The following is a 27,500-nucleotide window of genomic DNA, read 5'->3' as shown; positions in this document are numbered from 1 at the left end:
ACACTATATATACACCTGTACTATACACTATATATATACACCTGTACTATACTCTATATATATACACCTGTACTATACACTATATATATACACCTGTACTATACACTATATATATACCTGTACTATACACTATATATATATATACACATACCTGTACTATACACTATATATATATATACACCTGTACTATACACTATATATATACCTGTACTATACACTATATATATATATATATACACATACCTGTACTATACACTATATATATACCTGTACTATACACTATATATATACCTGTACTATACACTATATATATACCTGTACTATACACTATATATATATATATACACAAAGCTGTACTATACACTATATATATACCTGTACTATACACTATATATATATATATACACCTGTACTATACACTATATATATATACCCGTACTATACACTATATATATATATATATATATATATATATATATATATATATACTATACACTATATACTATATACTATATATTTGTGTGTACTATATATTGATGTGTTTGTGTACATCTATCTTGGTGTGTGTGTATATATAGATATATATACACAATCTATCGTTCAGACCAACTAACATCTCTCCCTGCCCCTCTCCCTGCCCCTCTCCCTGCCTCTTTCCCTCTCCCTGCCCCTCTCCCTGCCTCTCTCCCTGCCTCTCTCCCTGCCTCTCTCCCTGCCTCTTTCCCTCTCCCTGCCCCTCTCCCTGCCTCTCTCCCTGCCTCTTTCCCTCTCCCTGCCCCTCTCCCTGCCCCTCTCCCTGCCTCTTTCCCTCTCCCTGCCCCTCTCCCTGCCCCTCTCCCTGCCCCTCTCCCTGCCTCTCTCCCTGCCTCTTTCCCTCTCCCTGCCCCTCTCCCTGCCCCTCTCCCTGCCTCTCTCCCTGCCCCTCTCCCTGCCTCTCTCCCTGCCCCTCTCCCTGCCCCTCTCCCTGCCCCTCTCCCTGCCTCTCTCCCTGCCCCTCTCCCTGCCTCTCTCCCTGCCCCTCTCCCTGCCCCTCTCCCTGCCCCTCTCCCTGCCTCTCTCCCTGACTCTCTCCCTGCCCCTCTCCCTGCCCCTCTCCCTGCCTCTTTCCCTCTCCCTGCCCCTCTCCCTGCCTCTCTCCCTGCCTCTCTCCCTGCCCCTCTCCCTGCCCCTCTCCCTGCCCCTCTCCCTGCCCCTCTCCCTGCCTCTTTCCCTGCCCCTCTCCCTGCCTCTCTCCCTGCCTCTTTCCCTCTCCCTGCCCCTCTCCCTGCCTCTTTCCCTCTCCTGCCTCTCTCCCTGCCTCTTTCCCTCTCCCTGCCCCTCTCCCTGCCCCTCTCCCTGCCTCTCTCCCTGCCCCTCTCCCTGCCTCTCTCCCTGCCTCTTTCCCTCTCCCTGCCCCTCTCCCTGCCTCTTTCCCTCTCCCTGCCCCTCTCCCTGCCTCTCTCCCTGCCCCTCTCCCTGCCTCTCTCCCTGCCTCTTTCCCTCTCCCTGCCCCTCTCCCTGCCTCTTTCCCTCTCCCTGCCCCTCTCCCTGCCTCTTTCCCTGCCCCTCTCCCTGCCTCTCTCCCTCTCCCTGCCTCTCTCCCTGCCTCTCTCCCTGCCTCTCTCCCTGCCTCTCTCCCTCTCCCTGCCTCTCTCCCTGCCTCTCTCCCTCTCCCTGCCCCTCTCCCTGCCTCTCTCCCTGCCTCTTTCCCTCTCCCTGCACCTCTCCCTGCCCCTCTCCCTGCCCCTCTCCCTGCCTCTCTCCCTGCCTCTTTCCCTCTCCCTGCCTCTCTCCCTGCCTCTTTCCCTCTCTCTGCCCCTCTTTCCCTGCCTCTTTCCCTCTCCCTGCCTCTTTCCCTCTCCCTGCCTCTTTCCCTCTCCCTGCCCCTCTCCCTGCCCCTCTCCCTGCCCCTCTCCCTGCCCCTCTCCCTGCCCCTCTCCCTGCCCCTTTCCCTGCCTCTTTCCCTGCCTCTTTCCCTCTCCCTGCCCCTCTCCCTGCCTCTTTCCCTCTCCCTGCCTCTTTCCCTCTCCCTGTCTCTTTCCCTCTCCCTGCCTCTTTCCCTGCCTCTTTCCCTCTCCCTGCCTCTTTCCCTGCCTCTTTCCCTCTCCCTGCCCCTCTTTCCCTGCCTCTTTCCCTGCCTCTTTCCCTCTCCCTGCCTCTTTCCCTCTCCCTGCCTCTTTCCCTCTCCCTGCCTCTTTCCCTGCCTCTTTCCCTCTCCCTGCCTCTTTCCCTCTCCCTGCCCCTCTCCCTGCCCCTCTCTCTCTCCCTCCCTGCCCCTCTCCCTGCCCCTCTCCCTGCCTCGTTCCCTCTCCCTGCCTCTCTCCCTGCCTTGTTCCCTCTCCCTGCCTCGTTCCCCCTCCCTGCCTCTTTCCCTGCCTCTTTCCCCCTCCCCGCCTCTTTCCCCCTCCCCGCCTCTCTCCCTGCCTCTTTCCCTCTCCCTGCCCCTTTCCCTGCCTCTTTCCCTCTCCCTGCCCCTCTCTCTCTCCCTCTCCCTGCCTCTCTCCCTCTCCCTGCCTCTTTCTCTCTCCCTCTCCCTGCCTCTTTCCCTCTCCCTGCCTCTTTCCCTCTCCCTGCCTCTTTCCCTCTCCCTGCCCCTTTCCCTCTCCCTGCCTCTTTCCCTGCCTCTTTCCCTCTCCCTGCCTCTTTCCCTCTCCCTGCCCCTCTCTCTCTCCCTCCCTGCCCCTCTCCCTGCCCCTCTCCCTGCCTCGTTCCCTCTCCCTGCCTCTCTCCCTGCCTTGTTCCCTCTCCCTGCCTCTTTCCCTGCCTTGTTCCCTCTCCCTGCCCCTTTTCCTCTCCCTGCCCCTCTCCCTGCCTCGTTCCCTCCCTCTCCCTGCCTCGTTCCCTCCCTCTCCCTGCCTCGTTCCCTCCCTCTCCCTGCCTCGTTCCCTCCCTCTCCCTGCCTCGTTCCCTCCCCCTCCCTGACCCTCTCTCTCCCCTGCCTCGTTCCCTCTCTCTCTCCCTGCCTCGTTCTCTCCCTCCCTGACCCTCTCTCCCTGCCTCGTTCCCTCCCTCTCCCTGCCTCGGTCCCTCCCCCTCCCTGACCCTCTCTCTCTCCCTGCCTCGTTCCCTCTCCCTGCCTCGTTCTCTCTCTCCCTGCCTTGTTCCCTCTCCCTGCCTCGTTCTCTCTCTCCCTGCCTTGTTCCCTCTCCCTGCCTCGTTCTCTCTCTCCCTGCCTTGTTCCTTCTCCCTGCCTCGTTCTCTCCCTCCCTGACCCTCTCTCTCCCTGCCTCCCTCCCCCCTCCAGTTCTTTAACCAGGTGCTGGTGATGGGCAAGTCTTCAGTCAGTGATCTGTCAGAGCACGTGTTTGATCTGATCCAGGAGCTGTTCTCCATCGATCCTCTGCTGCTCACGTCTGTCATGCCCCAGCTGGAGTTTAAACTCAAGGTATAGGACACATCGACACACACAGGGGGGTTGTAATGGTTCTGTCCCGTCTGGTTAGGACAGGTTATGTCCTGTCTGGTTAGGACAGGTGGAGTCCTGTCTGGTTAGGACAGGTGGAGTCCTGTCTGGTTAGGACAGGTGGAGTCCTGTCTGGTTAGGACAGGTGGAGTCCTGTCTGGTTAGGACCGGTTCTGTCCTGTCTGGTTAGGACCGGTTCTGTCCTGTCTGGTTAGGACCGGTTCTGTCCTGTCTGGTTAGGACCGGTTCTGTCCTGTCTGGTTTGGACCGGTTCTGTCCTGTCTGGTTAGGACAGGTTCGGTCCTGTCTGGTTAGGACTGGTTCTGTCCTGTCTGGTTAGGACAGGTGGAGTCCTGTCTGGTTAGGACCGGTTCTGTCCTGTCTGGTTAGGACCGGTTCTGTCCTGTCTGGTTAGGACAGGTTCTGTCCTGTCTGGTTAGGACCGGTTCTGTCCTGTCTGGTTTGGACCGGTTCTGTCCTGTCTGGTTAGGACAGGTTCGGTCCTGTCTGGTTAGGACAGGTACACTCCTGATAGTCGCCTGGTTCTGTCCTGTCTGGTTAGGACAGGTGGAGTCCTGTCTGGTTAGGACAGGTCCTGTCCTGTCTGGTTAGGACAGGTGGAGTCCTGATAGTCGCCAGGTTCTGTCCTGTCTGGTTAGGACAGGTTCTGTCCTGTCTGGTTAGGACAGGTTCTGTCCTGTCTGGTTAGGACAGGTTCTGTCCCGTCTGGTTAGGACAGGTTCTGTCCTGTCTGGTTAGGACAGGTTCTGTCCTGTCTGGTTAGGACAGGTTCTGTCCTGTCTGGTTAGGACAGGTTCTGTCCTGTCTGGTTAGGACCGGTTCTGTCCTGTCTGGTTAGGACAGGTTCGGTCCTGTCTGGTTTGGACAGGTTCGGTCCTGTCTGGTTTGGACCGGTTCGGTCCTGTCTGGTTAGGACAGGTTCGGTCCTGTCTGGTTAGGACAGGTTCGGTCCTGTCTGGTTAGGACAGGTTCGGTCCTGTCTGGTTAGGACAGGTTCGGTCCTGTCTGGTTAGGACAGGTTCGGTCCTGTCTGGTTTGGACCGGTTCTGTCCTGTCTGGTTAGGACAGGTTCGGTCTTGTCTGGTTAGGACAGGTTCTGTCCTGTCTGGTTTGGACAGGTTCTGTCCTGTCTGGTTAGGACAGGTTCTGTCCTGTCTGGTTAGGACAGGTTCGGTCCTGTCTGGTTAGGACAGGTTCTGTCCTGTCTGGTTAGGACAGGTGAGGTCCTGTCTGGTTAGGACAGTCAGCACCTACACAGACACAGCTGTTTCCTTTGAAGATGTTGATATGATTTTGGTCTGAATGACCTTGAATCTTGTTGTTGTGGTTGTATAAGACATAGATATGGACACACGCACTGAGACGTCTTTAATAACCTTTTATAGAACTAGGCAAGTCAGTTAAGAACAAATTCTTATTTACAATGACGGCCTACCAACAGGATAAAGGCCTCCCTCTGGGGACAGGGGGGTCCGGGATTAAAAATAATACTATTTAAATATAGGACAAAATGCACATCACGAAAAGGGAGACAACACTATATAAAGAGAGACCTAAGACAACAACATAGCATGACAAGAGAGACAACACTATATAAAGAGAGACCTAAGACAACAACATAGCATGACAAGAGAGACAACACTATATAAAGAGAGACCACTACATAGCATGACAAGAGAGACAACACTACATAAAGAGAGACCACTACATAGCATGACAAGAGAGACAACACTACATAAAGAGAGACCACTACATAGCATGACAAGAGAGACAACACTACATAGAGACCACTACATAGCATGACAAGAGAGACAACACTACATAAAGAGAGACCACTACATAGCATGACAAGAGAGACAACACTATATAGAGAGAGACCACTACATAGCATGACAAGAGAGACAACACTACATAGAGAGACCACTACATAGCATGACAAGAGAGACAACACTATATAGAGAGAGACCACTACATAGCATGACAAGAGATACAACACTACATAGAGAGACCACTACATAGCATGACAAGAGAGACAACACTACATAAAGAGAGACCACTACATAGCATGACAAGAGAGACAACACTACATATAGAGAGACCACTACATAGCATGACAAGAGACAACACTACATAAAGATAGACACCACTACATAAAGAGAGACAACACTACATAAAGAGACCACTACATAGCATGACAAGAGACAACACTACATAAAGAGACCACTACATAGCATGACAAGAGACAACACTACATAAAGAGAGACACCACTACATAAAGAGAGACAACACTACATAAAGAGACCACTACATAGCATGACAAGAGACAACACTACATAAAGATAGACAACACTACATAAAGAGAGACACCACTACATAAAGAGAGACCTAAGACCACTACATAAAGAGAGACAACACTACATAAAGAGAGACACCACGACATAAAGAGAGACACCACTACATAAAGAGAGACAACACTACATAAAGAGAGACACCACGACATAAAGAGAGACACCACTACATAAAGAGAGACCTAAGACCACTACATAGCATGACAAGAGAGACAACACTACATATAGAGAGACCACTACATAGCATGACAAGAGACAACACTACATAAAGATAGACACCACTACATAAAGAGAGACAACACTACATAAAGAGACCACTACATAGCATGACAAGAGACAACACTACATAAAGAGAGACACCACGACATAAAGAGAGACACCACTACATAAAGAGAGACCTAAGACCACTACATAAAGAGAGACAACACTACATAAAGAGAGACACCACTACATAAAGAGAGACACCACTACATAAGAGAGACAACACTACATAAAGAGAGACACCACTACATAAAGAGAGACACCACTACATAAAGAGAGACAACACTACATAAAGAGAGACACCACGACATAAAGAGAGACACCACTACATAAAGAGAGACACCACGACATAAAGAGAGACACCACTACATAAAGAGAGACCTAAGACCACTACATAAAGAGAGACAACACTACATAAAGAGAGACACCACTACATAAAGAGAGACACCACTACATAAGAGAGACAACACTACATAAAGAGAGACACCACTACATAAAGAGAGACACCACTACATAAAGAGAGACAACACTACATAAAGAGAGACCTAAGACCACTACATAGCATGACAAGAGAGACAACACTACATAGAGAGAGACCTAAGACCACTACATAGCATGACAAGAGAGACAACACTACATAAAGAGAGACCTAAGACCACTACATAGCATGACGAGACAACACTACATAAAGAGAGACCTAAGACCACTACATAACATGACAAGAGAGACACCACTACACTACATAAAGAGACCACTACATAACATGACAAGAGAGACAACACTACATAAAGAGAGACACTACACTACATAAAGAGAGACACCACTACATAAAGAGAGACCTAAGACCACTACATAGCATGACAAGAGAGACAACACTACATAAAGAGAGACCTAAGACCACTACATAGCATGACAAGAGAGACACCACTACATAAAGAGAGACCTAAGACCACTACATAGCATGACAAGAGAGACAACACTACATAGAGACCTAAGACCACTACATAGCATGACAAGAGAGACACCACTACATAAAGAGAGACCTAAGACCACTACATAGCATGACAAGAGACAACACTACATAGAGACCTAAGACCACTACAGAGCATGACAAGAGAGACACCACTACATAAAGAGAGACCTAAGACAACATGGTAGCAACATGACAACAGCATGGTAGCAACATGACGACATAGCATGGTAGAAACATGACAACAGCATGGTAGAAACATGACAACAGCATGGTAGAAACATGACAACAGCATGGTAGAAACATGACAACATAGCATGGTAGCAATGGGAGAGACGACAATGCATCACAAAGGGCAAGAAGGTAGAGACGACAATGCATCACGCAAAGGGCAAGAAGGTAGAGACGACAATACATCACGCAAAGGGCAAGAAGGTAGAGACGACAATACATCACGCGAAGGGCAAGAAGGTAGAGACGACAATACATCACGCAAAGGGCAAGAAGGTAGAGACGACAATACATCACGCGAAGGGCAAGAAGGTAGAGACGACAATACATCACGCGAAGGGCAAGAAGGTAGAGACGACAATACATCACGCAAAGGGCAAGAAGGTAGAGACGACAATGCATCACATAGGGCAAGAAGGTAGAGACGACAATACATCACGCGAAGGGCAAGAAGGTAGAGACGACAATACATCACGCGAAGGGCAAGAAGGTAGAGACGACAATACATCACGCAAAGGGCAAGACGGTAGAGACGACAATACATCACAAAGGGCAAGAAGGTAGAGACGACAATACATCACGCAAAGGGCAAGAAGGTCGAGACGACAATGCATCACGCGAAGCAGCCACAGCTGTCAGTCAGAGAGTCCGTGATTGAGTGTTCTGAAATATGGCTTCAACTTATCAAAGTATCATTAAAATATTAGTGGTAATTATCTATTGTTACACACAGCATGTAAACACACTGATAACGCCCCACCACAACTTGTGTTTCGACACACTCACAACATTCATGATTGGCGAGAGGATAACTTAGGTAGGCCGAGCAGCCAAACAAACTGACTGGACTTTAAGGGACTGTGAGGAGAAGTTGGGACATTTTTAACAAACCAAACATTTAAAATACTGTTTATATACAGAACTGAAAATGTATAAAATGTATAGTTCATATTTTTATTTTATTTTTTTATTTTACCTTTATTTTACTAGGCAAGTCAGTTAAGAACAAATTCTTATTTTCAATGACGGCCTAGGAACAGTGGGTTAACTGCCTGTTCAGGGGCAGAACCACAGATTTTGTACCTTGTCAGCTCGGGGATTTTTGAACTTGCAACCTTTCGGTTACTAATCCAATGCTCTAACCACTAGGCTACACTGCCGCCCCAGGAAGTGATCACCGTTTGCCTCATGCAGCGCGACATCTCCTTCACATAGAGTTGATCGGGCTGGTTGGTTGGAGTTGATCGGGCTGGTTGGTTAGAGTTGATCGGGCTGGTTGGTTGGAGTTGATTGGGCTGGTTGGTTGGAGTTGATCGGGCTGGTTGATTGGAGTTGATCGGGCTGGTTGATTGGAGTTGATCGGGCTGGTTGATTGGAGTTGATCGGGCTGGTTGATTGGAGTTGATCGGGCTGGTTGATTGGAGTTGATCGGGCTGGTTGATTGGAGTTGATCGGGCTGGTTGATTGGAGTTGATCGGGCTGGTTGATTGGAGTTGATCGGGCTGGTTGATTGGAGTTGATCGGGCTGGTTGATTGGAGTTGATCGGGCTGGTTGATTGGAGTTGATCGGGCTGGTTGATTGGAGTTGATCGGGCTGGTTGATCGGGCTGGTTGATTGGAGTTGATCGGAGTTGATCGGGCTGGTTGGTTGGAGTTGATCGGGCTGGTTGATTGGAGTTGATCGGGCTGGTTGGTTGGAGCTGATCGGGCTGGTTGGTTGGAGTTGATCGGGCTGGTTGGTTGGAGTTGATCGGGCTGGTTGATTGGAGTTGATCGGGCTGGTTGGTTGGAGTTGATCGGGGCTGGTTGATTGGAGTTGATCGGAGTTGATCGGGGCTGGTTGGTCGGAGTTGATCGGGCTGGTTGATTGGAGTTGATCGGGCTGGTTGATTGGAGTTGATCGGGCTGGTTGGTTGGAGTTGATCGGGCTGGTTGATTGGAGTTGATCGGGCTGGTTGGTCGGAGTTGATCGGGCTGGTTGGTCGGAGTTGATCGGGCTGGTTGATTGGAGCTGATCGGGCTGGTTGGTTGGAGTTGATCGTGCTGGTTGATTGGAGTTGATCGGGCTGGTTGATTGGAGTTGATCGGGCTGGTTGGTTGGAGCTGATCGGGCTGGTTGATTGGAGTTGATCGGGCTGGTTGATTGGAGTTGATCGGGCTGGTTGATTGGAGTTGATCGGGCTGGTTGATTGGAGTTGATCGGGCTGGTTGGTTGGAGTTGATCGGGCTGGTTGGTTGGAGTTGATCGGGCTGGTTGATTGGAGTTGATCGGGCTGGTTGATTGGAGTTGATCGGGCTGGTTGGTTGGAGTTGATCGGGCTGGTTGGTTGGAGTTGATCGGGCTGGTTGGTTGGAGTTGATCGGGCTGGTTGGTTGGAGTTGATCGGGCTGGTTGGTTGGAGTTGATCGGGCTGGTTGGTTGGAGTTGATCGGGCTGGTTGGTTGGAGTTGATCGGGCTGGTTGGTTGGAGTTGATCGGGCTGGTTGATTGGAGTTGATCGGGCTGGTTGATTGGAGTTGATCGGGCTGGTTGGTTGGAGTTGATCGGGCTGGTTGATTGGAGTTGATCGGGCTGGTTGATTGGAGTTGATCGGGCTGGTTGATTGGAGTTGATCGGGCTGGTTGATTGGAGTTGATCGGGCTGGTTGATCGGGCTGGTTGGTTGGAGTTGATCGGGCTGGTTGGTTGGAGTTGATCGGGCTGGTTGGTTGGAGTTGATCGGGCTGGTTGGTTGGAGTTGATCGGGCTGGTTGGTTGGAGTTGATCGGGCTGGTTGATTGGAGTTGATCGGGCTGGTTGATTGGAGTTGATCGGGCTGGTTGATCGGGCTGGTTGATTGGAGTTGATCGGGCTGGTTGATCGGGCTGGTTGGTTGGAGTTGATCGGGCTGGTTGGTTGGAGTTGATCGGGCTGGTTGGTTGGAGTTGATCGGGCTGGTTGGTTGGAGTTGATCGGGCTGGTTGATTGGAGCTGATCGGGCTGGTTGGTTGGAGTTGATCGGGCTGGTTGATTGGAGTTGATCGGGCTGGTTGATTGGAGTTGATCGGGCTGGTTGATTGGAGTTGATCGGGCTGGTTGATTGGAGTTGATCGGGCTGGTTGATCGGGCTGGTTGATTGGAGTTGATCGGGCTGGTTGATCGGGCTGGTTGGTTGGAGTTGATCGGGCTGGTTGGTTGGAGTTGATCGGGCTGGTTGGTTGGAGTTGATCGGGCTGGTTGGTTGGAGTTGATCGGGCTGGTTGATTGGAGTTGATCGGGCTGGTTGATTGGAGTTGATCGGGCTGGTTGATTGGAGTTGATCGGGCTGGTTGATTGGAGTTGATCGGGCTGGTTGGTTGGAGTTGATCGGGCTGGTTGATTGGAGTTGATCGGGCTGGTTGGTTGGAGTTGATCGGGCTGGTTGGTTGGAGTTGATCGGGCTGGTTGGTTGGAGTTGATCGGGCTGGTTGGTTGGAGTTGATCGGGCTGGTTGGTTGGAGTTGATCGGGCTGGTTGGTTGGAGTTGATCGGGCTGGTTGGTCGGAGTTGATCGGGCTGGTTGGTTGGAGTTGATCGGGCTGGTTGATTGGAGCTGATCGGGCTGGTTGGTTGGAGCTGATCGGGCTGGTTGGTTGGAGTTGATCGGGCTGGTTGGTTGGAGTTGATCGGGCTGGTTGATTGGAGTTGATCGGGCTGGTTGATTGGAGTTGATCGGGCTGGTTGATCGGGCTGGTTGGTTGGAGTTGATCGGGCTGGTTGATTGGAGTTGATCGGGCTGGTTGATTGGAGTTGATCGGGCTGGTTGATTGGAGTTGATCGGGCTGGTTGATTGGAGTTGATCGGGCTGGTTGATTGGAGTTGATCGGGCTGGTTGATTGGAGTTGATCGGGCTGGTTGGTTGGAGTTGATCGGGCTGGTTGGTTGGAGTTGATCGGGCTGGTTGGTTGGAGTTGATCGGGCTGGTTGGTTGGAGTTGATCGGGCTGGTTGGTTGGAGTTGATCGGGCTGGTTGGTTGGAGTTGATCGGGCTGGTTGATTGGAGTTGATCGGGCTGGTTGATTGGAGTTGATCGGGCTGGTTGATCGGGCTGGTTGATTGGAGTTGATCGGGCTGGTTGATCGGGCTGGTTGGTTGGAGTTGATCGGGCTGGTTGGTTGGAGTTGATCGGGCTGGTTGGTTGGAGTTGATCGGGCTGGTTGGTTGGAGTTGATCGGGGCTGGTTGATTGGAGTTGATCGGGCTGGTTGATTGGAGTTGATCGGGCTGGTTGGTTGGAGTTGATCGGGCTGGTTGGTTGGAGTTGATCGGGCTGGTTGATTGGAGTTGATCGGGCTGGTTGATTGGAGTTGATCGGGCTGGTTGATCGGGCTGGTTGATTGGAGTTGATCGGGCTGGTTGATCGGGCTGGTTGGTTGGAGTTGATCGGGCTGGTTGGTTGGAGTTGATCGGGCTGGTTGGTTGGAGTTGATCGGGCTGGTTGGTTGGAGTTGATCGGGCTGGTTGATTGGAGTTGATCGGGCTGGTTGATTGGAGTTGATCGGGCTGGTTGGTTGGAGTTGATCGGGCTGGTTGGTTGGAGTTGATCGGGCTGGTTGGTTGGAGTTGATCGGGCTGGTTGATTGGAGTTGATCGGGCTGGTTGATTGGAGTTGATCGGGCTGGTTGATTGGAGTTGATCGGGCTGGTTGATTGGAGTTGATCGGGCTGGTTGATTGGAGTTGATCGGGCTGGTTGATTGGAGTTGATCGGGCTGGTTGATTGGAGCTGATCGGGCTGGTTGATTGGAGTTGATCGGGCTGGTTGATTGGAGTTGATCGGGCTGGTTGATCGGGCTGGTTGGTTGGAGTTGATCGGGCTGGTTGGTTGGAGTTGATCGGGCTGGTTGGTTGGAGTTGATCGGGCTGGTTGGTTGGAGTTGATCGGGCTGGTTGGTTGGAGTTGATCGGGCTGGTTGATTGGAGTTGATCGGGCTGGTTGATCGGGCTGGTTGATTGGAGTTGATCGGGCTGGTTGGTTGGAGCTGATCGGGCTGGTTGGTTGGAGCTGATCGGGGCTGGTTGATTGGAGTTGATCGGGCTGGTTGATTGGAGTTGATCGGGCTGGTTGATCGGGCTGGTTGATTGGAGTTGATCGGGCTGGTTGGTTGGAGTTGATCGGGCTGGTTGGTTGGAGCTGATCGGGCTGGTTGGTTGGAGTTGATCGGGCTGGTTGGTTGGAGTTGATCGGGCTGGTTGGTTGGAGCTGATCGGGGCTGGTTAGTTGGAGTTGATCGGGCTGGTTGATTGGAGTTGATCGGGCTGGTTGATTGGAGTTGATCGGGCTGGTTGATCGGGCTGGTTGATTGGAGCTGATCGGGCTGGTTGATTGGAGCTGATCGGGCTGGTTGATTGGAGTTGATCGGGCTGGTTGATTGGAGTTGATCGGGCTGGTTGGTTGGAGTTGATCGGGCTGGTTGGTTGGAGTTGATCGGGCTGGTTGATTGGAGCTGATCGGGCTGGTTGATTGGAGTTGATCGGGCTGGTTGATTGGAGTTGATTGGAGTTGATCGGGCTGGTTGATTGGAGTTGATCGGGCTGGTTGATTGGAGTTGATCGGGCTGGTTGGTTGGAGTTGATCGGGCTGGTTGGTTGGAGTTGATCGGGCTGGTTGATTGGAGTTGATCGGGCTGGTTGATTGGAGTTGATCGGGCTGGTTGATTGGAGTTGATCGAGCTGGTTGATTGGAGTTGATCGGGCTGGTTGATTGGAGTTGATCGGGCTGGTTGATTGGAGTTGATCGGGCTGGTTGATTGGAGTTGATCGGGCTGGTTGATTGGAGTTGATCGGGCTGGTTGGTTGGAGTTGATCGGGCTGGTTGGTTGGAGTTGATCGGGCTGGTTGATTGGAGTTGATCGGGCTGGTTGATTGGAGTTGATCGGGCTGGTTGATTGGAGTTGATCGGGCTGGTTGATTGGAGTTGATCGGGCTGGTTGATTGGAGTTGATCGGGCTGGTTGATTGGAGTTGATCGGGCTGGTTGATTGGAGTTGATCGGGCTGGTTGATTGGGCTGGTTGGTTGGAGTTGATCGGGCTGGTTGATTGGAGTTGATTGGAGTTGATCGGGCTGGTTGGTTGGAGTTGATCGGGCTGGTTGATTGGAGTTGATCGGGCTGGTTGGTTGGAGTTGATCGGGCTCTACACTCTAACCACTAGGCTACCTGCCTCCTCTACACTCTAACCACTAGGCTACCCTGCCTCCCCTACACTAACCACTAGGCTACCTGCCTCCTCTACACTCTAACCACTAGGTTACCTGCCTCCTCTACACTCTAACCACTAGGCTACCTGCCGCCTCTACACTCTAACCACTAGGCTACCTGCCGCCTCTACACTCTAACCACGAGGCTACCCTGCCTCCTCTACACTCTAACCACTAGGCTACCTGCCTCCTCTACACTCTAACCACTAGGCTACCTGCCTCCTCTACACTCTAACCCCTAGGCTACCTGCCTCCTCTACACTCTAACCACTAGGCTACCTACCTCCTCTACACTCTAACCACTAGACTACCTACCTCCTCTACTCTCTAACCACTAGGCTACCTACCTCCTCTACACTCTAACCACTAGACTACCTACCTCCTCTACACTCTAACCACTAGGCTACCCTACCTCCTCTACACTCTAACCACTAGTCTACCTGCCTCCTCTACACTCTAACCACTAGGCTACCTGCCACCTCTACACTCTAACCACTAGGCTACCTGCCACCTCTACACTCTAACCACTAGGCTACCTGCCTCCTCTACACTCTAACCACTAGACTACCTGCCTCCTCTACACTCTAACCACTAGGCTACCCTGCCTCCTCTACACTCTAACCACTAGGCTACCTGCCTCCTCTACACACTAACCACTAGACTACCTGCCTCCTCTACACTCTAACCACTAGGCTACCTGCCTCCTCTACACTCTAACCACTAGGCTACCTGCCTCCTCTACACTCTAACCACTAGACTACCTGCCTCCTCTACACTCTAACCACTAGGTTACCTACCTCCTCTACACTCTAACCACTAGACTACCTGCCTCCTCTACACTCTAACCACTAGGCTACCTGCCACCTCTACACTCTAACCACTAGGCTACCTGCCTCCTCTACACTCTAACCACTAGGCTAACTGCCTCCTCTACACTCTAACCACTAGGCTACCTGCCTCCTCTACACTCTAACCACTAGGCTACCTGCCTCCTCTACACTCTAACCACTAGGCTACCTGCCTCCTCTACACTCTAACCACTAGTCTACCTGCCTCCTCTAACCACTAGGCTACCTGCCTCCTCTACACTCTAACCACTAGGCTACCTGCCTCCTCTACACACTAACCACTAGACTACCTGCCTCCTCTACACTCTAACCACTAGGCTACCTGCCTCCTCTACACTCTAACCACTAGACTACCTGCCTCCTCTACACTCTAACCACTAGGCTACCTGCCTCCTCTACACTCTAACCACTAGACTACCTGCCTCCTCTACACTCTAACCACTAGGCTACCCTGCCTCCTCTACACTCTAACCACTAGGCTACCCTGCCTCCTCTACACTCTAACCACTAGGCTACCTGCCGCCTCTACACTCTAACCACTAGGCTACCTGCCTCCTCTACACTCTAACCACTAGACTACCTGCCTCCTCTACACTCTAACCACTAGGCTACCTGCCACCTCTACACTCTAACCACTAGGCTACCTGCCTCCTCTACACACTAACCACTAGACTACCTGCCTCCTCTACACTCTAACCACTAGGCTACCTGCCTCCTCTACACTCTAACCACTAGGCTACCTGCCTCCTCTACACTCTAACCACTAGGCTACCTGCCTCCTCTACACTCTAACCACTAGGCTACCTGCCTCCTCTACACTCTAACCACTAGACTACCTGCCTCCTCTACACTCTAACCACTAGGCTACCTGCCTCCTCTACACTCTAACCACTAGGCTACCTGCCTCCTCTACACTCTAACCACTAGTCTACCTGCCTCCTCTAACCACTAGGCTACCTGCCTCCTCTAACCACTAGGCTACCTGCCTCCTCTACACTCTAACCACTAGGCTACCTGCCTCCTCTACACTCTAACCACTAGGCTACCTACCTCCTCTACACTCTAACCACTAGGCTACCTGCCTCCTCTACACTCTAACCACTAGGCTACCTGCCTCCTCTACACTCTAACCACTAGGCTACCTGCCTCCTCTACACTCTAACCACTAGACTACCTGCCTCCTCTACACTCTAACCACTAGGCTACCTGCCTCCTCTACACTCTAACCACTAGGCTACCTGCCTCCTCTACACTCTAACCACTAGGCTACCTACCTCCTCTACACTCTAACCACTAGGCTACCTACCTCCTCTACACTCTAACCACTAGGCTACCCTATAGAAGGTAATAATAAAAAACCTTCAACCGGTCCGTTTATCAATACCGGGGTATATAGTAAAATTATATATATATACTAGCCAGCCTTACGCCAAGCCCACCACCTAAGCCCCATTTCCTTCCAGAAAAAACCCTGGACGCACACACCTACTAGACCCAAAATACTTGACGACCGGTGAATTAAAATGTATTTAAAGTCTAATCTTAATTTGTCTGTGTGTTGCAGAGTAACGATGGAGAAGAACGGCTCGCTGTGGTCAGACTGCTGGCCAAGCTGTTTGGAGCCAAAGACTCAGAACTGGCCACTCAGAACAGACCGTTGTGGCAATGCTTCCTGGGACGGTGAGACACACACACACACACATACACACACACATACACACACACACACACACACACACACACACGTGTAGTAGAGGTGCTTTGCGTTAACACGGTGATTGTGTGCTCCATCCCCAGGTTCAATGACATCCATGTCCCAGTGAGGCTTGAGTCGGTCAAGTTCGCTTCCCACTGTCTGATGAACCATCCAGACCTGGCCAGAGACCTCACAGGTAGGTGTCTGAGGAACCATCCAGACCTGGCCAGAGACCTCACAGGTAGGTGTCAACCATCCAGACCTGGCCAGAGACCTCACAGGTAGGTGTCTGAGGAACCATCCAGACCTGGCCAGAGACCTCACAGGTAGGTGTCAACCTTCCAGACCTGGCCAGAGACCTCACAGGTAGGTGTCTGAGGAACCGTCCAGACCTGGCCAGAGACCTCACAGGTAGGTGTCAACCGTCCAGACCTGGCCAGAGACCTCACAGGTAGGTGTCTGAGGAACCATCCAGACCTGGCCAGAGACCTCACAGGTAGGTGTCAACCTTCCAGACCTGGCCAGAGACCTCACAGGTAGGTGTCTGAGGAACCATCCAGACCTGGCCAGAGACCTCACAGGTAGGTGTCAGAGGAACCATCCAGACCTGGCCAGAGACCTCACAGGTAGGTGTCAACCATCCAGACCTGGTCAGAGACCTCACAGGTAGGTGTCTGAGGAACCATCCAGACCTGGCCAGAGACCTCACAGGTAGGTGTCAACCATCCAGACCTGGCCAGAGACCTCACAGGTAGGTGTCAACCATCCAGACCTGGCCAGAGACCTCACAGGTAGGTGTCTGAGGAACCGTCCAGACCTGGCCAGAGACCTCACAGGTAGGTGTCTGAGGAACCATCCAGACCTGGCCAGAGACCTCACAGGTAGGTGTCAACCATCCAGACCTGGCCAGAGACCTCACAGGTAGGTAGGTGTCTGAGGAACCTTCCAGACCTGGCCAGAGACCTCACAGGGACCTTTTTGAAGTCCCACGACCGAGTTTGGGAGACGCTGCCCTAACCAAATATGTCTATCGTCCAATCAGAGTTCCTGAAAGTGCGATCACATGACCCAGAGGAGGCGATCCGACACGACGTCATCGTAACGATCATCAACGCCGGGAAGAAAGACCTGAACCTGGTTAACGACCAACTGCTGGGCTTCGTGAGGGAGAGGACCCTGGACAAGAGGGTACGACCTCTACCTTCTCTGTTCTTTATTCTCCCTGACCTCAACCTTCTCTATTCTCACCTGACCTCTACCTTCTCTATTCTCACCTGACCTCTACCTTCTCTATTCTCACCTGACCTCTACCTTCTTTATTCTCACCTGACCTCTACCTTCTTTATTCTCACCTGACCTCTACCTTCTTTATTCTCACCTGACCTCTACCTTCTCTATTCTCACCTGACCTCTACCTTCTCCGTTCTTTATTCTCCCTGACCTCTACCTTCTCTATTCTCACCTGACCTCTACCTTCTTTATTCTCACCTGACCTCTACCTTCTTTATTCTCACCTGACCTCTACCTTCTTTATTCTCACCTGACCTCTACCTTCTTTATTCTCACCTGACCTCTACCTTCTTTAATCTCACCTGACCTCTACCTTCTTTATTCTCACCTGACCTCTACCTTCTTTATTCTCACCTGACCTCTACCTTCTTTATTCTCACCTGACCTCTACCTTCTTTATTCTCACCTGACCTCTACCTTCTTTATTTTCACCTGACCTCTACCTTCTTTATTCTCACCTGACCTCTACCTTCTTTATTCTCACCTGACCTCTACCTTCTTTATTCTCACCTGACCTCTACCTTCTTTATTCTCACCTGACCTCTACCTTCCTTATTCTCACCTGACCTCTACCTTCTTTATTCTCACCTGACCTCTACCTTCTTTAATCTCACCTGACCTCTACCTTCTTTATTCTCACCTGACCTCTACCTTCTTTATTTTCACCTGACCTCTACCTTCTTTATTCTCACCTGACCTCTACCTTCTTTATTCTCACCTGACCTCTACCTTCTTTATTCTCACCTGACCTCTACCTTCTTTATTCTCACCTGACCTCTACCTTCTTTATTCTCACCTGACCTCTACCTTCTCTATTCTCCCTGACCTCTACCTTCTTTATTCTCCCTGACCTCTACCTTCTTTATTCTCACCTGACCTCTACCTTCTTTATTCTTACCTGACCTCTACCTTCTCCGTTCTCTATTCTCACCTGACCTCTACCTTCTCAGTTCTTTATTCTCACCTGACCTCTACCTTCTCTATTCTCACCTGACCTCTATCTTCTCTATTCTCACCTGACCTCTACCTTCTCTATTCTCCCTGACCTCTACCTTCTCTATTCTCCCTGACCTCTACCTTCTCTATTCTCCCTGACCTCTACCTTCTCTATTCTCCCTGACCTCTACCTTCTCTATTCTCCCTGACCTCTACCTTCTCTATTCTCCCTGACCACTACCTTCTCTATTCTCCCTGACCTCTACCTTCTCTATTCTCCCTGACCTCTACCTTCTCTATTCTACCTGACCTCTACCTTCTCTATTCTACCTGACCTCTACCTTCTCAGTTCTCTATTCTCCCTGACCTCTACCTTCTCTATTCTCACCTGACCTCTACCTTCTATATTCTCACCTGAACCCCAACCTTCTCTATTCTCCCTGACCTCTACCTTCTCTATTCTCCCTGACCTCTACCTTCTCTATTCTCCCTGACCTCTACCTTCTCTATTCTACCTGACCTCTACCTTCTCTATTCTCACCTGACCTCTACCTTCTCTATTCTCCCTGACCTCTACCTTCTCTATTCTCCCTGACCTCTACCTTCTCTATTCTCCCTGACCTCTGACCTCTACCTGACCTCTACCTTCTCTATTCTCCCTGACCTCTACCTTCTCATTTGTTTTGTAAAGTAATAGTTTATTTCTTATGTTTGTCTTTCTTTCTCTCCTCGCCGTCGCCTCCTCGCTCCTCCTCATCCTCACCTCCTCGCTCCTCCTCATCCTCACCTCCTCGCTCCTCCTCATCCTCACCTACCCCCTTCCCTCGTCCCCTCTTACCTCCATCATCCTCTCCTCCACTCGTACTTCCTTCCCTCTCTCCTCCCCCCCTTCCCCTCCTCTCTCTCCTCTCCTCCTCTCCTCTCTCCCTCTCCTCTCTCCCTCCTCTCTCCTCTCCTCCCCCTCCTCCCCCCTCTCTCCCTCCCCTCCTCTCTCCTCTCTCTCCCCCCCCTCTCTCCTCCCCCTCCCTCTCCCCCCCCTCCTCCCTCTCCTCTCCCCCTCTCCCCCTCCTCTCCCTCTCCCCCTCCTCTCTCCTCTCCCCTCCCCCTCTCCTCCTCCATAGTGGAGGGTTCGTAGGAGGCAATGATGGGTTTGGCCCAGTTGTTTAAGAAGTACTGTCTCCATCACGAGGCTGGGAAGGAACAGGCCCAGAAGATCTCCTGGATCAAAGACAAGCTGCTCCACATCTACTACCAGAACAGCATCGACGACAAGTACACACACACACACACACACACACACACACACACACACACACACTAGGAACAGGCCCAGAAGATCTCCTGGATCAAAGACAAGCTGCTCCACATCTACTACCAGAACAGCATCGACGACAAGTACACACACACACACACACACACACACACACACACACACACACACACACACACACACACACACACACACACACACACACACACACACACACACTAGGAACAGGCCCAGAAGATCTCCTGGATCAAAGACAAGCTGCTCCACATCTACTACCAGAACAGCATCGACGACAAGTACACACACACACACACACACACACACACACACACATAGACACACACACTAGGAACAGGCCCAGAAGATCTCCTGGATCAAAGACAAGCTGCTCCACATCTACTACCAGAACAGCATCGACGACAAGTACACACACACACACACACACACACACACACACACACACACACACACACACACACACTACTAGGAACAGGCCCAGAAGATCTCCTGGATCAAAGACAAGCTGCTCCACATCTACTACCAGAACAGCATCGACGACAAGTACACACACACACACCACACACACACTAGACACACACACTAGGAACAGGCCCAGAAGATCTCCTGGATCAAAGACAAGCTGCTCCACATCTACTACCAGAACAGCATCGACGACAAGTACACACACACACACACACACACACTAGGAACAGGCCCAGAAGATCTCCTGGATCAAAGACAAGCTGCTCCACATCTACTACCAGAACAGCATCGACGACAAGTACACACACACACACACGCACATCTACTACCAGAACAGCATCGACGACAAGTACACACACACACACACACACACACACACACACACACACACACACACACACACACACACACACACACTAGGAACAGGCCCAGAAGATCTCCTGGATCAAAGACAAGCTGCTCCACATCTACTACCAGAACAGCATCGACGACAAGTACACACACACACACACACACACACACACACACACACACACTAGGAACAGGCCCAGAAGATCTCCTGGATCAAAGACAAGCTGCTCCACATCTACTACCAGAACAGCATCGACGACAAGTACACACACACACGCACAGACACACACACACACAGACACACACACTAGGAACAGGCCCAGAAGATCTCCTGGATCAAAGACAAGCTGCTCCACATCTACTACCAGAACAGCATCGACGACAAGTACACACACACACACACACACACACACACACAGACACACACACACTAGGAACAGGCCCAGAAGATCTCCTGGATCAAAGACAAGCTGCTCCACATCTACTACCAGAACAGCATCGACGACAAGTACACACACACACACACACACACACACACACACACACACACACACACACACACTAGGAACAGGCCCAGAAGATCTCCTGGATCAAAGACAAGCTGCTCCACATCTACTACCAGAACAGCATCGACGACAAGTACACACACACACACAGACACACACACACACACACACACACACACACTAGGAACAGGCCCAGAAGATTTCCTGGATCAAAGACAAGCTGCTCCACATCTACTACCAGAACAGCATCGACGACAAGTACACACACACACACACACACACACACACACACACACACACACACACACACACACACACACTAGGAACAGGCCCAGAAGATTTCCTGGATCAAAGACAAGCTGCTCCACATCTACTACCAGAACAGCATCGACGACAAGTACACACACACACACACACACACACACTAGGAACAGGCCCAGAAGATCTCCTGGATCAAAGACAAGCTGCTCCACATCTACTACCAGAACAGCATCGACGACAAGTACACACACACACACACACACACACACACACACACACACACACACACACACACACACACACACACACACACACACACACACACACACACACACTAGGAACAGGCCCAGAAGATCTCCTGGATCAAAGACAAGCTGCTCCACATCTACTACCAGAACAGCATCGACGACAAGTACACACACACACACACACACACACACACACACACACACTAGGAACAGGCCCAGAAGATCTCCTGGATCAAAGACAAGCTGCTCCACATCTACTACCAGAACAGCATCGACGACAAGTACACACACACACACACACACACACACACACACACACACACACACACTAGGAACAGGCCCAGAAGATCTCCTGGATCAAAGACAAGCTGCTCCACATCTACTACCAGAACAGCATCGACGACAAGTACACACACACACACACACACACACACACACACACACACACACTAGGAACAGGCCCAGAAGATCTCCTGGATCAAAGACAAGCTGCTCCACATCTACTACCAGAACAGCATCGACGACAAGTACACACACACACACACACACACACACACACACACACACACACACACACACACACACACACACACACACACACACACACACACACACACACTAGGAACAGGCCCAGAAGATCTCCTGGATCAAAGACAAGCTGCTCCACATCTACTACCAGAACAGCATCGACGACAAGTACACACACACACACACACACACACACACACACACTAGGAACAGGCCCAGAAGATCTCCTGGATCAAAGACAAGCTGCTCCACATCTACTACCAGAACAGCATCGACGACAAGTACACACACACACACACACACATACACACACACACACACACACACACACACACACACTAGGAACAGGCCCAGAAGATCTCCTGGATCAAAGACAAGCTGCTCCACATCTACTACCAGAACAGCATCGACGACAAGTACACACACACACACACACACACACACACACACACACACACACACACACACTAGGAACAGGCCCAGAAGATCTCCTGGATCAAAGACAAGCTGCTCCACATCTACTACTAGAACAGCATCGACGACAAGTACACACACACACACACACACACACTAGGAACAGGCCCAGAAGATCTCCTGGATCAAAGACAAGCTGCTCCACATCTACTACCAGAACAGCATCGACGACAAGTACACACACACACACACACACACACACACACACACACACACACACACACACACACACTAGGAACAGGCCCAGAAGATCTCCTGGATCAAAGACAAGCTGCTCCACATCTACTACCAGAACAGCATCGACGACAAGTACACACACACACACACACACACACACACACACACTAGGAACAGGCCCAGAAGATCTCCTGGATCAAAGACAAGCTGCTCCACATCTACTACAAGAACAGCATCGACGACAAGTACACACACACACACACACACACACACACACACACACACACACACAGACACACACACACAGACACACTAGAAACAGGCCCAGAAGATCTCCTGGATCAAAAACAAGCTGCTCCACATCTACTACCAGAACAGCATCGACGACAAGTACACACACACACACACACACACACACACACACACACACTGAGACGGACACAGAACACACACAAATGTGTTGTTTTGGGATATTCTGGTTATCCATGTCTCTGACCTGCTACTAACACATCTACTATCCATGTCTCTGACCTGCTACTAACACATCTACTATCCATGTCTCTGACCTGCTACTAACACATCTACTATCCATGTCTCTGACCTGCTACTAACACATCTACTATCCATGTCTCTGACCTGCTACTAACACATCTACTATCCATGTCTCTGACCTGCTACTAACACATCTACTATCCATGTCTCTGACCTGCTACTAACACATCTACTATCCATGTCTCTGACCTGCTACTAACACATCTACTATCCATGTCTCTGACCTGCTACTAACACATCTACTATCCATGTCTCTGACCTGCTACTAACACATCTACTATCCATGTCTCTGACCTGCTACTAACACATCTACTATCCATGTCTCTGACCTGCTACTAACACATCTACTATCCATGTCTCTGACCTGCTACTAACACATCTACTATCCATGTCTCTGACCTGCTACTAACACATCTACTATCCATGCCTCTGACCTGCTACTAACACATCTACTATCCATGTCTCTGACCTGCTACTAACACATCTACTATCCATGTCTCTGACCTGCTACTAACACATCTACTATCCATGTCTCTGACCTGCTACTAACACATCTACTATCCATGTCTCTGACCTGCTACTAACACATCTACTATCCATGTCTCTGACCTGCTACTAACACATCTACTATCCATGTCTCTGACCTGCTACTAACACATCTACTATCCATGTCTCTGACCTGCTACTAACACATCTACTATCCATGTCTCTGACCTGCTACTAACACATCTACTATCTATGTCTCTGACCTGCTACTAACATATCCATGTCTCTGACCTGCTACTAACACATCTACTATCCATGTCTCTGACCTGCTACTAACACATCTACTATCCATGTCTCTGACCTGCTACTAACACATCTACTATCCATGTCTCTGACCTGCTACTAACACATCTACTATCCATGTCTCTGACCTGCTACTAACACATCTACTATCCATGTCTCTGACCTGCTACTAACACATCTACTATCCATGTCTGTCTCTCTCGGTCTGTCTGTAGGTTGTTAGTAGAGAAGATATTTGCTCAGTACATGGTTCCTCACAGTCTGGACACTGAGGAGAAGATGAAATGTCTCTACTACCTGTACGCCTGTCTGGATACCAACGCTGTCAAGTTAGTGTACACACACACACACACACACACACACCTAACTTTTAATAACGAACAGTCAGACTAAACAAAAGCTAAATGATCAGTGGAAACAGAATGACCCTGAGCTCACCAGTCTCAAAGAAAAAATACAAATATATTTGCAAACATTTCTAAAAACCCTGTGGCGTCGTCATGGGGCGTCGTCATGGGGCGTGGTGGCGTCTACATGGGGCGTGGTGGCGTCTACATGGGGCGTGGTGGCGTCGTCATGGGGCGTCGTCATGGGGCGTGGTGGCGTCTACATGGGGCGTGGTGGCGTCTACATGGGGCGTGGTGGCGTCGTCATGGGGCGTCGTCATGGGGCGTGGTGGCGTCTACATGGGGCGTGGTGGCGTCGTCATGGGGCGTCTACATGGGCCGTGGTGGCGTCTACATGGGCCGTGGTGGCGTCTACATGGGGCGTGGTGGCGTCGTCATGGGGCGTCTACATGGGGCGTGGTGGCGTCGTCATGGGGCGTCTACATGGGGCGTGGTGGCGTCGTCATGGGGCGTCTACATGGGCCGTGGTGGTGTCGTCATGGGGCGTGGTGGCGTCGTCATGGGGCGTAGTGGCGTCGTCATGGGGCGTAGTGGCGTCGTCATGGGGCGTCGTCATGGGGCGTGGTGGCGTCGTCATGGGGCGTCTACATGGGGCGTGGTGGCGCCGTCATGGGGGCGTCGTCATGGGGCGTGGTGGCGTCGTCATGGGGCGTGGTGGCGTCGTCATGGGGCGTCTACATGGGGCGTGGTGGCGTCGTCATGGGGCGTCTACATGGGGCGTGGTGGCGTCGTCATGGGGCGTCTACATGGGGCGTGGTGGCGTCGTCATGGGGCGTCGTCATGGGGTGTCGTCATGGGGCGTGGTGGCGTCGTCATGAGGTGTCGTCATGGGCGTGGTGGCGTCGTCATGGGGTGTCTACATGGGGCGTGGTGGCGTCGTCATGGGGTGTCGTCATGGGGCGTGGTGGCGTCGTCATGGGCGTGGTGGCGTCGTCATGGGGTGTCTACATGGGGCGTGGTGGTGTCGTCATGGGGTGTCTACATGGGGCGTGGTGGCGTCGTCATGGGGCGTGGTGGCGTCGTCATGGGGTGTCTACATGGGGCGTGGTGGTGTCGTCATGGGGTGTCTACATGGGGCGTGGTGGCGTCGTCATGGGGCGTGGTGGCGGCGTCGTCATGGGGCGTGGTGGCGCCGTCATGGGGTGTCTACATGGGGCGTGGTGGCGTCGTCATGGGGCGTGGTGGCGTCGTCATGGGGCGTGGTGGCGTCGTCATGGGGCGTGGTGGCGTCGTCATGGGGCGTCGTCATGGGGTGTAATGGCGTCGTCGTCATGTGGCGTCGTCATGGGGCGTCGTCATGGGGTGTGGTGGCGTCGTCAGGGGCGTATAGTGTGTAGAATGATGAAATGTTTTTCTATTTAATATATATATATTTTTTCATTTTTTTATTTCACCTTTATTTAACCAGGTAGGCTCGTTGAGAACAAGCTCTCATTTACAACTGCGACCTGGCCAAGATAAAGCATAGCAGTGTGAACAGACAACACAGAGTTACACATGGAGTAAACAATTAACAAGTCAATAACACAGTACAAAGAAGGGGAGTCTATATACAATGTGTGCAAAAGGCATGAGGAGGTAGGCGAATAATTACAATATTGCAGATTAGCACTGGAGTGATAAATGATCAGATGGTCATGTACAGGTAGAGATATTGGTGTGCAAAAGAACAAAAGTAAATGAATATAAACAGTATGGGATGAGGTAGGTAAAAATGGGTGGGCTATTTACCAATAGATTATGTACAGCTGCAGCGATCGGTTAGCTGCTCAGATAGCTGATGTTTGAAGTTGGTGAGGGAGATAAAAGTCTCCAACTTCAGCGATTTTTGCAATTCGTTCCAGTCACAGGCAGCAGAGTATTGGAACGAAAGGCGGCCAAATGAGGTGTTGGCTTTAGGGATGATCAGTGAGATACACCTGCTGGAGCGCGTGCTACGGGTGGGTGTTGCCATCGTGACCAGGGAACTGAGATAAGGCGGAGCTTTACCTAGCATGGACTTGTAGATGACCTGGAGCCAGTGGGTCTGGCGACGAATATGTAGCGAGGGCCAGCCGACTAGAGCATACAAGTCGCAGTGGTGGGTGGTATAAGGTGCTTTAGTGACAAAACGGATGGCACTGTGATAAACTGCATCCAGTTTGCTGAGTAGAGTGTTGGAAGCAATTTTGTAGATGACATCGCCGAAGTCGAGGATCGGTAGGATAGTCAGTTTTACTAGGGTAAGTTTGGCGGCGTGAGTGAAGGAGGCTTTGTTGCGGAATAGAAAGCCGACTCCAGATTTGATTTTCGATTGGAGATGTTTGATATGGGTCTGGAAGGAGAGTTTACAGTCTAGCCAGACACCCAGGTACTTATAGATGTCTACATATTCAAGGTCGGAACCATCCAGTGTGGTGATGCTAGTCGGGCATGCGGGTGCAGGCAGCGATCGGTTGAAAAGCATGCATTTGGTTTTACTAGCGTTTAAGAGCAGTTGGAGGCCACGGAAGGAGTGTTGTATGGCATTGAAGCTCGTTTGGAGGTTAGATAGCACAGTGTCCAAGGACGGGCCGGAAGTATATAGAATGGTGTCGTCTGCGTAGAGGTGGATCAGGGAATCGCCCGCAGCAAGAGCAACATCACTGATATATACAGAGAAAAGAGTCGGCCCGAGAATTATTTATGTTTGTTTATTTATTTATTTAGTTAGTTAGTTAGTTAGTTAGTTAGTTAGTTAGTTAGTTAGTAAGTAACAAAATGTGTAAAAAGTCCAGGGGTCTGAAAACTTCCTGAATGGACTGATATCAGGGAAGCTGGCCCTCTCTGAAACCAGGCTGAATGGACTGATATCAGGGAAGCTGGCCCTCTCTGAGACCAGGCTGAATGGACTGATATCAGGGAAGCTGGCCCTCTCTGAGACCAGGCTGAATGGACTGATATCAGGGAAGCTGGCCCTCTCTGAGACCAGGCTGAATGGACTGATATCAGGGAAGCTGGCCCTCTCTGAGACCAGGCTGAATGGACTGATATCAGGGAAGCTGGCCCTCTCTGAGACCAGGCTGAATGGACTGATATCAGGGAAGCTGGCCCTCTCTGAAACCAGGCTGAATGGACTGATATCAGGGAAGCTGGCCCTCTCTGAGACCAGGCTGAATGGACTGATATCAGGGAAGCTGGCCCTCTCTGAAACCAGGCTGAATGGACTGATATCAGGGAAGCTGGCCCTCTCTGAGACCAGGCTGAATGGACTGATATCAGGGAAGCTGGCCCTCTCT

General features: G+C 51.1%; 1 protein-coding gene across 1 annotated transcript in view; it reads left to right on the top strand.

Annotated features, from left to right (window-relative positions):
* pds5a (PDS5 cohesin associated factor A) overlaps nucleotides 1-27,500 on the top strand; it is a 90,371-nt gene that overhangs the window by 24,957 nt on the left and 37,914 nt on the right. The window contains 7 exon segments of the mRNA XM_064926812.1: nucleotides 3,224-3,364; nucleotides 15,840-15,955; nucleotides 16,073-16,167; nucleotides 17,014-17,159; nucleotides 19,319-19,328; nucleotides 19,331-19,469; nucleotides 24,052-24,165. Coding sequence (XP_064782884.1) covers nucleotides 3,224-3,364; nucleotides 15,840-15,955; nucleotides 16,073-16,167; nucleotides 17,014-17,159; nucleotides 19,319-19,328; nucleotides 19,331-19,469; nucleotides 24,052-24,165 — 761 coding nt within the window.

This window comes from Oncorhynchus masou, chromosome 20, assembly GCF_036934945.1.
Source record: "Oncorhynchus masou masou isolate Uvic2021 chromosome 20, UVic_Omas_1.1, whole genome shotgun sequence".
Taxonomy (NCBI): Eukaryota; Metazoa; Chordata; class Actinopteri; order Salmoniformes; family Salmonidae; genus Oncorhynchus; species Oncorhynchus masou.
The sequence above is the reverse complement of the archived record's forward strand: the minus strand, read 5'-3'. Positions and strand labels throughout refer to the sequence as shown.